General features: G+C 52.2%; 1 protein-coding gene across 1 annotated transcript in view; it reads left to right on the top strand.

The window, feature by feature from the left end:
* The window catches only part of NUMBL (numb homolog (Drosophila)-like), a 25,375-nt gene extending 16,575 nt beyond the window's left edge, over positions 1 to 8,800 (top strand). The window contains exons 8-10 of the mRNA XM_011952544.1: positions 1,544 to 1,849; positions 5,206 to 5,328; positions 7,353 to 8,800. Coding sequence (XP_011807934.1) covers positions 1,544 to 1,849; positions 5,206 to 5,328; positions 7,353 to 8,014 — 1,091 coding nt within the window. The 3' untranslated portion in view covers positions 8,015 to 8,800. The remainder of the gene's footprint in view (positions 1 to 1,543; positions 1,850 to 5,205; positions 5,329 to 7,352) is intronic.
* Positions 8,801 to 10,183: the final 1,383 nt, after the last annotated feature.

Raw genomic sequence — 10,183 nt, 5'->3', positions numbered from 1 at the left:
TTACAGGTGCCCACCACCACACCCAGCTAAGCTTGTTTGTTTGTTTTTTTTCTTTTTTGGAGACAGTCTCGCTCTGTTGCCCAGGCTGGAGTGCAGTGGTGCGATCTTGGCTCACTGCAACCTCTGCCTCCCGGGTTCAAGCAATTCTCCTGCCTCAGCCTCTGGAGTAGCTGTAATCCCAGGCATGTGCCACCACACCCAACTAATCTTTTTTTGTATTTTTAGTAGAGATGGTATTACACCATGTTGGCAAGGCTGGTCTTGAACTCCTGGCCTCAAGTGATCCTCCCACCTCGGCCTCTCAAAGTGCTGGAATTGTAGGCGTGAGCCACTGTGTCCAGGCAGGCTTTTGTTGGATTCCAAAACATAACATTCACCACCTAAACTGACCCTCTCGGTGGTTTGGGAAGTAGCATTGAGATGCTTATCTCAGGTTTCTAGTTGGCAAACTGGAGCCCAGAGAGGGGAGGGGACTTCCTGAGGTCACACAGTGAGTGGGGCCAGAGGTGGTTTCCTGGTTCCAACTTGTCCTGGGCTGTTTCCACTGCCCTGGGCCAGACCTGCATGGGTGCCCCATTGTGTCACGATGGGAGAAGCAGCACTGGGCGACATCCTTCTGGGAGGGTCTCTCTGGGCCTGAGTTTAATCTCCATGGTATTCAAGCCACAGCTCGGGGAGGCCCTGGTAGGAGGGTAGGTGTGTGTTTGTAGTTTGGCAGGGGTGAGGGGAGCCCTGCCCTTGAAGAGCCTGCCTCTCCTGCTGAGTCTGGAGGTCAGGCTTCCTCCCAGAAGACAGAGAACAGTCTCAGAGTGGAGGGAGCCAGGCTGAGAGACCAGAACAATCTGGAAAGCTTCTCAGAGGGTGAAGCATCTAAGCCATGTCTAGAATGACTGGAGGAAGGGAGGAGCTCCTTGAGGTGGGAAGAAGGCTGGGAGGTGTGAGACAGAGGGGGGAACAGACAGTGACAGAGAAAGATGATACGGAGACACAGGCCAGAGGGAGACAGGGCGAGCAGTCATTTGGAGCATGGGCTCCAGAGTCAGCCTGTCCTTTCCTAGCAGTGTCATTTGGGCATATCACACTGGGCGTTTGCTGGGTCTCAGTTTCCACATCTGTAAAATGAGGATCGTATCAACCCCATGCGTAGTCGTGTGGATTGAATGAGTTAATACTTGCAAAGCATCTGGAACAATGCCTGATACGTTATTCCGGCACCAAATAAATGTTTGTTAAATGATCGGAAAGGGAGATAGAGGGTATTTGAGGGAAGAACGGTGAGAGCAGCAGGGCAAGACAGAAAGGGGCAGGAAGCTGGAGAGACACAGAGGGTGAGCCTGGGGGACGGTTTTCCAAGGGCCACTGGGGAAGGGGATCTTGACTTGGGTGGGAGTGAGGGATATCTCAAGGCTTTGACTAGCTCGTCTTAAGGGCAGGACTCACTGACAAGGAAGGCAGCCTTGGAGAATGACCCAGAGAACCAGGTGGGAGAGGCCTTGAATGCCATGGTGAGATATCTAACCATCCATCTCCCCCATGTCTTCAGCAGAGGCAGCAGCTGCCCCCACTGTGGCTCCTGGCCCTGCCCAGCCTGGGCACGTGTCCCCAACACCAGCCACCACATCCCCTGGTGAGAAGGGTGAGGCAGGCACCCCCGTGGCTGCAGGCACCACTGCGGCCGCCATCCCCCGGCGCCATGCCCCCCTGGAGCAGTTGGTTCGCCAGGGCTCCTTCCGTGGGTTCCCAGCACTCAGCCAGAAGAACTCACCTTTCAAACGGCAGCTGAGCCTACGGCTGAATGAGCTGCCATCCACGCTGCAGCGCCGCACTGACTTCCAGGTGAAGGGCACAGGTGAGCCCTGGGCCCAGTGGGAAAGGGCACTGGAATCAATTGGCACTATCTGATGTGGGCAAGGGATAGAGGCGAGATGGTTCACACTGTGATTGATTTGCACTGTCTGCCATGGGCAAAGGAGAGAGAGGTGGAACATGTCATGATCGATTAGCAGTGGGCAAGGGAGAGGAAAGAGACAGCACAAATCAGGATTGATAAACCATGTCTGCTCTGAGTAAGGGATAGCAGAAAGGCATCACAAGTTATGATCAATTAGCAATGTCTGGTGTGGTTAAGGAAAAGGAGAAAGATGACCCATGTCATGATTAGTTAGCAAAGTCCGCTATGGACAAAGAAGTCGGGTATGGATAAGGAAGTTTGCCATGGGCCAGGGAAAGAAGAGAAGCAACACTGTTGGCCTGTTTTTGCTCAGAAGTAGACTGAAGCACTATAAGTTAATGCGTGCTCTCTCCCTCCAAGCATTTGCCTATGAAATCTGGCTAGGTGAAGGATACAGGTATTCCTCAGGCTCTAAGGAAAGGAGGATTGCGATGGATTAGCAATGTCTGCCTAGGGCAGAGAGCATCAAGGGATGGCAAAAAAGGCATCACAAATCATGATCAATTAGCAATGTCTGCTGTGGTTAAGGAAAACAAGAAAGATGGTGCACATCATGATTGGTTAGCAATCGTGATCTCCTTATAGTGTGTGTCATGGGCAAGGGAGAAGAGAGAGTAGCAAAAGTGTTATGTTTTTACCCAAAGGGGAGACTCCCAGAATTTGGTCAGTAGAAACATGACATGCAGGACACCAGTGAGCTCAGAGATCCTAGGGGTCAGGGGGCATAGTGATGGATCAGGGATATTTGTTGTGGGCACAGAGTTGAGCAGAGGCAGTACCCATCACGAAAAGGAGCAGCACATCATAATTGATTGGCATTGTCTGCCATGGCTGGTGGTAGGAGAGAGGAGATATAAAGGTCCTGTTTTACTTGAAGGGAAGATGGAGTTACAAGGATCTGTTTCTTCTAGCACTTGGCCAGGGGAGCCATGAAGTCTGGACAGGTGATGGGTACGGTGAGCAAAGAGCTCCGTGGAGGAAAAAATTGTGTTTCATTACTAATGTCTGTCGTGGGCCAGGGAAAGGAGACAGGTGGTATACGTCATGATCTAAAAGCGATGTCTAGCCAGGTGCAATGGCTCATGCTTGTAGTCCCAGCACTTTGGGAGGCCAAGGCAGGCAGATCACTTGAGCCCAAGAGGGGTTCGAGGGGTTCAAGGATCCCTTGAAGCAGATCACTTGGCTAAACCCTGTCTCTACAAAAAAATACAAAAACTAGTCTAGTGTGGTGGTGCATGCCTGTAGTCTCAGCTACTCAGGAGGCTGAGAAAGGAGAATTGCTTGAGCCCAGCAGATTGAGGCTGCAGTGAGCTCAGATTGCACCACTTCACTCCAGCCTGGGCAACAGAGTGAGATCCTGTCTCAAAAAAAAAAAAAAAAAAAAAATTAAGAACAATGTCTGCCATGAGAAAGGAAGAAGATAGAAGTGGCATGCTACTGAGTTTTGCCTGAGGGAGGCAGGCAGAAGGGCTGTCTTCCCCACCAGCAGCCAGTGAAGCCATGTGGTCTGGCCCACTCTCTTGTTCCTGGATGCCAAATCTGCATCGCCTACCCGTTATGGCCTTGGGGATTGGTGTGGGAGGGTGTTGAGCTGTATCCAGGAGGCTGGGCTGCTCTAAAAGGTAACCGGTGAGCAGGTGCCCACCCTTGTTGAGAGTGACGCACACTCACTCCATGCCTGCAGCACTCCTGGGCCATCACACACCCTCACATTTGCTGTCCTTACGCAGCCTGACATCAGGCACACTCCCCAGGCTGTCACACATGCTCCTGAGAGGTGGCAGGAGCTCCAGGTTTTATTTAGAAGCCTCACACTCCTGTGGCCAGCTGCACGCTCACTTGGATGTGACTTGCCACACAGAAATTTCACATACATAGACATCGTACCCTCACACACATGTCACACATGCTTAGAAGTCACAAACTCAGAGTCAGGTATACTCTCAAGTCACACACACTCCAAAATCACAGAGTCAGAAGTCACACATGGCCAGACGTAGTGACTCACACCTGTAATCCCAACACTTTGGGAGGCCAAGGAGGGAGGATCACTTGAGCTCAGGAGTTTGAGACCAGCCTGGGCAGCACAGCAAGGTTTCATCTCTACAAAAAAATTTAAAAAATTAACCTTTATTGTTAACCAGGTGCAGTGGCATGCACCTGTAGTCACAGCTACTCAGGAAGATTGCTTGAGCCTGGGAGGCAGAGGTTGCAGTGAGCCAAGATTGTACCACTACACTCCAGCCTAGGCAACAGAATGAGACCCTGTGTCAAAAATAAATAAATATTTTAAAAAAAGAAACACACTCAGATTTACACACCTTCACAGATCACACACCCAGATTTATGCAAACTCCAAAGCCACATGTGCAGATTCATGCACACCTGCAAACACACTCGTACATCACACGGCAGATGCACTCACACCTGGGAGTCACGCATCAGGATGCCACACACCTGGACTCCAGTCACACTCAGATGCCACAACCTCAGAAGCTGCATGCCTGTTTGGATGAACATGCACAGTCATTGTTGACATTGGCTGTCCCACCTGGGCGCCCCCACAGCACACCTGCAGACTCCTACGGCCAGTTCTGATGTTCACTGGAGCATCTACATGGCCCCTTGGAGACAGCCATTGGCTAAAACGTCACAGACGTGTGTCACACACCACACATGGCAGTCCTTAATTGTTTATTTGGATGGTACCTTTGCTCATCCCAAGCCCTCGCGGGGCCGCCATGCCTGCTCAGTGTCTCCTGCCTTGCTGGCACAGGCGCATCTCTGCTCTCATGATATTTGCCATAGGTCAGGCTGGGTGGGGTGGACAGGGCCCCACTTCTCTGCCCAAAGCTGGACAAATGGTCCCTAGCCAGTGAGCGGCCATGCCACAATCCATTCAGACTGGGCCCATGTCCTTGCCATGCACGTGGTTGGGCATATTTTTAAACTAATATATGTTGCTAAATATTTTAGACATCTCTTCTGGTTTGTGGCCACACACAAATCTTGAGGTCCTTGGTTTGGGGTCCCTGCTTCTGTCAACCATCAAATGTCACACACTAAGTTGATCGTTCTGCCACTCAGATGTGACACACACATGTGCGCAGTTATTTGGTGGTCATGGCCACTTAGTTACTACAGCAGGAAAGGATACAGGTCACAAGAGAGGCCACCAAGGGCGTGGGGTAAAGGGCGGGGCTGTGGCAGGGCCTGGGCCTGTTTGCTGACCTCCGTCCTGCCCTGCTTCCCAGTGCCTGAGATGGAGCCTCCTGGCACCAGCGACAGTGACAGCATCAACGCTCTGTGCACACAGATCAGTTCATCTTTTGCCAGTGCTGGAGCGCCAGCACCAGGGCCACCACCTGCCACAACAGGTAAAGCCAGGCTTTCTACTGGGCAAACACCCTGCATGTCCTTCCCATACCCCCTCCTCTATCCAGGGCTACCCAGACACTCCAGGGGTCTTGGGATCCTACAGGCTTAGAATCATGGATCACCTCAGAGCCAGGGGATCATCCTAGAACCATGGATCATCTTAGAGCCATGGGATTACCTGAGAATCATGTGATTATTTTAGAACCATGGACCATCTCAGAGCCAGGGGATCATCCTAGATCCGTGGATCTTAGAGTCATGGGATTACCTCAGAATCATGCAATCACCTTAGAACCAGAGATCATCTTAGAGCCAGGGGATCGGCCTAGAACCAGAACCATGGGATTATCTGAGAATCATGTGATCATCTTAGAGCCATGGATCATCTTAGAGCCAGGGGATTATCCTAGATCCATGGTTCATCTTAGAGCCATGGGATTACCTGAGAATCACGCGATCGCTTTAGAACCATGGATTATCTTAGAGTCAGGGGATTATCCTAGATCCATGGATGATCTTAGAGCCATGGGATTACCTCAGAATCCTGTGATCACCTTAGGCCCAGGGATCATCTTAGAGCCAGGGGATCAGCCTAGAACCATGGGATTATCTGAGAATCATGTGATCATCTTAGAGTCATGGATCATCTTAGAGCTGGGGGATTATCCTAGATCTGTGGATCATCTTACAGCCATGGGATCACCTGAGAATCATGCGATCACCTTAGACCCAGGGATCATCTTAGAGCCAGGGGATTGTCCTAGAATCATGGATCATCTTAGAGCCAGGGGATTATCCTAGAGCCATGGATCATCTCAGAGCCCTTGATCATTTTAGAGCCATGGAATCCCCATAGAACCATGGGATCCCCTTAGAACCAAGGGATCATCCTAGAACTATGGATTATCTTAGAGCCATAGGATCACCTTAGAAACACAGATCATCTTAGAGCCAAAGGATCATCCTAGAACCATGGATCATCTTAGAGCCATGGGATTACCTGAGAATCAAGTGATCACCTTAGAACCATGATTTATCGTAGAGATACAGGATCATCTTAGAGCCATGGGGTCATCTCAGAGGCATGGGCTCATCCTAGAATCTTGGGATGACCTTAGATCCCAGAGATCGTTTTGGAACCATGGAATCCTTGAGAACCGTGTATCATCTTAGAGCCATGGGCTTATCCTAGAACCACAGGAGCACCTTAGAATCTCAAACGCTGTAAATGCAGAACTCGAGAATCTTAGAAAGCCCCACCCTAAACTGTCGGACCTTACTATGTTAGGATAATATTATACATGTGGAGAAAGATCCATGCAATCTTAGAATCTTAACTCCTAAAACAATACATTCTGAAAGTATTAGAGAATCAAGGGTGATATTCAAAATAGTGAATACCGGCTGGGTGTGGTGGCTCATGCTTGTAATCCTAGTACTTTGGGTGACCGAGGTGGGGGGATCACTTGAGATAGGAGTTTGAGTCCAGCCTGGGCAACATGTTGAAACCTCGCCTCTACTATAAACGTACAAAAAATCAGCTGGGTGTGATGGTGCGCGCCTGTAATCCCAGCTACTCAGGAGGCTGAGGCATGAGAATTGCTTGAACCTGGGAGGCGGAGGTTGCAGTGAGCCGAGATAGGGCCACTGTATCCCAGCCTGGGCGACAGAGTGAAACTCTCAAAACAGACAAACAAAACAAAATAGTGAATCCCAGGTTTGGCACTGACCAGTCAGAAGGGCAGTGGAGCTAGGAGGATGTCAGTCCTACTTAGACTTTCCCATCATAGGACCTTAGAAGCTCAGAATTGTATGTTCTTAGCACTCCAGAGCCATTATGTGGTCCAGAATGGTGAAGTCACTTGCCTGAAGTCAGCCAGCTAGGGAGGTGCAGAGCTGGGATTCAGAGGCAGGCGGCCTGGCTCCATAGTCTGTGCTCTGATCCCCACACCATGCCAGTTCCCAGCCTGAGGTTCTTTTGCTGAAGCCCTTGCCCCCTCACCTGTCCCTCTCCTCTCTCCAGGGACTTCTGCCTGGGGTGAGCCCTCCGTGCCCCCTGCAGCTGCCTTCCAGCCTGGGCACAAGCGGACACCTTCAGAGGCTGAGCGATGGCTGGAGGAGGTGTCACAGGTGGCCAAGGCCCAGCAGCAGCAGCAACAGCAGCAGCAGCAGCAGCAGCAGCAACAGCAGCAAACAGCCTCTGTGGCCCCGGTGCCCACCATGCCTCCTGCCCTGCAGCCTTTCCCTGCCCCTGTGGGGCCTTTTGACGCGGCATCTGCCCAAGTGGCCGTGTTCCTGCCACCCCCGCACATGCAGCCCCCTTTTGTGCCCACCTACCCGGGCTTGGGCTATCCACCGATGCCCCGGGTGCCTGTGGTGGGCATCACACCCTCACAGATGGTGGCCAACGCCTTCTGCTCAGCTGCCCAGCTCCAGCCTCAGCCCGCCACCCTGCTTGGGAAAGCTGGGGCCTTCCCACCCCCTGCCATACCCAGTGCCCCTGGGAGCCAGACCCGCCCTCGCCCCAATGGGGCCCCCTGGCCCCCGGAGCCAGCGCCTGCCCCAGCTCCAGAGTTGGACCCCTTTGAGGCCCAGTGGGCGGCATTAGAAGGCAAACCCACTGTAGAGAAACCCTCCAACCCCTTTTCTGGTGACCTGCAGAAGACATTCGAGATTGAACTGTAGCCCGAGCCGCCCCGCCCACTCCATCATCTCCAGGTGCCCCACGCCTGGGGGTGGAGGCACAACCTCTCCCCTAACCCTGCTCTCTGGGGCTGCGCCCCTCAGCACCCTCTTAACACCCCCCTCTCTCAACCACCCCAACAACCACTACAGAACCAACATTGTGACACCCAGGTTGGAACAGGATGGAATTCAGGGATGGACCCAGCCTGGCTAAGGGAACCATTTCACTGCCGGACTTAGGCTGGCAATGCCCCCTTCCCCCACCCCAGACACAGGGGTTGCCACAGTCCCACTGAATGCCCTTGGTTCACGCTCCATTTCCCAGTTTCTGTTGACCTCCCACCTTCCAGTGTTGGACAGGATGGGGGGGACACTTGCTTAGGGGCTCTCCTGGGCCCCACACCAGTGCCCACCCCAAATCTGGTAGTCTCCTCCCCCCACACACAGCACAAGCTAAGGGCTGCCCTCTGCCCACACGCTGCGTTCACTGCCAATGCTGTACTCGCCCCCATCACCCTCCAACTCTGGGGCCCATGTGTTCCTTAAGCCAAGGTCTCATGGGGGCCAAGTTGGGGGCCCAGGAGGCGGGGAGGGGGGAGGAGGAGAAGATGCGCAGTTACCTCATGTCCGTGCCCGCTGGGGAGGGGTCCGGGAAGAAGGGGAAGGGGTGCCTGGCGGGTACTTTTCTATCTTTTATTTCCAGATTTTTTTTGTATCTAAACTTGAAGATTTGTATTATACAAGGACAGCCAATAAAGGAAGACTATAATGGTGCCCCTCGGGAAACGAGGGTGTGTGTAGGGCGCTGGTGAGGTCCCAGAACCTTTCCTCCTGAGTCATGGACTGAAACGGAGTCAGAAGGGTGTCCCTGAGTGAGAACCTCCGAGTCATCGCGTGGTACCACTGACTCAGCACCTGCCAGGCAGGTATTCAAGGAGCCAAAATTAATCACCCCATTTATGTTCCTTACAGATTTAGAACCGAGGAATAAAAAACATTATAAACTGCTGGCCGGGCGCGGCGGCTCACGCCTGTAATCCCAGCACTTTGGGAGGCCGACGCAGGCAGATCACTTGAGGTCAGGAGTTCAAGACCAGCCTGACCGACACGGAGAAACCCCGTCTCTACCAAAAATACAAAACTTAGCCAGGTGTGGTGGCAGGCACCTGTAATTCCAGCTACTCAGGAGGCTGAGGCACAAGAATCGCTTGAGCCCGCGCAGCGGAGGTTGCAGTGACCTGAGGTCGTACCACTGCACTCCTGCCTGGGCAACAGAGCGAGACTCTGTCTCAAAAACAAAAAACAAACTACTTTGAATTAGTTCAATATTACTATTTTAATGAGTGGGGTTGGTAATAGTATCTCTTAGCCCATGCTGGCAAATTCTTGTTTTGTCAGCATTTTCCAAAACTAGCCAAAGTGTCACCTGACGTGGCAGCGTTTTGCAGTCTTTTTTTTTTTTTTTTTTTTGAGCCGGAGTCTCGCTCTGTCGCCTGGGCTGGAGTGCAGTGGCCTGACCTCAACTCACTGCAAGCTCTGCCTCCCAGGTTCATGCCATTCTCCTGCCTCAGCCTCCCGGGTAGCTGGGACTACAGGCGCCCGCCACCTCGCCCGGCTAGTTTTTTTTGTATTTTTTAGTAGAGATGGGGTTTCACCGTGTTAGCCAGGATGGTCTCGATCTCCTGACCTCGTGATCCGCCCGTCTCGGCCTCCCAAAGTGCTGGGATTACAGGCTTGAGCCACCGCGCCCGGCCTGCAGTCTTGCTATTGTTTCTTGAGTCCTTTAATCTACAAGATGTATTTTTAAAGCTATATAATATATAAATTTTGTTTCATTATAGTTCTTTAAAATGAGATGATTGATTATGTGCAATCCAATATTCTGTTCCCACTGGATAGATGGGGAAGTTGAGTCAGTGGCCCACGGTGATACATTTGACTCGTGTGGGCCAAAGTCAAAGACAGTCGTGAAACCGTCAGGCGGAGTCCGGCAGGGTGGCTCTCGCCTGTCAGCCCATCTCTTCGGAGACCAAGGTGGGAGGATCGCTTGAGCCTAGGAGTTCAAGGCCAGCCTGGGCAACGTAATGAGACCCTGTCTCTACAAAGTAATTTAAAATTAGGCGGGCGCGGTGGCACACGCCTGTAGTCCCGGCTACTCGAGAGGTTGAG

Source organism: Colobus angolensis, unplaced genomic scaffold (assembly GCF_000951035.1).
Source record: "Colobus angolensis palliatus isolate OR3802 unplaced genomic scaffold, Cang.pa_1.0 Scaffold34, whole genome shotgun sequence".
NCBI lineage: Eukaryota > Metazoa > Chordata > Mammalia > Primates > Cercopithecidae > Colobus > Colobus angolensis.
This window is presented reverse-complemented; position numbering and strand designations above follow the sequence as displayed.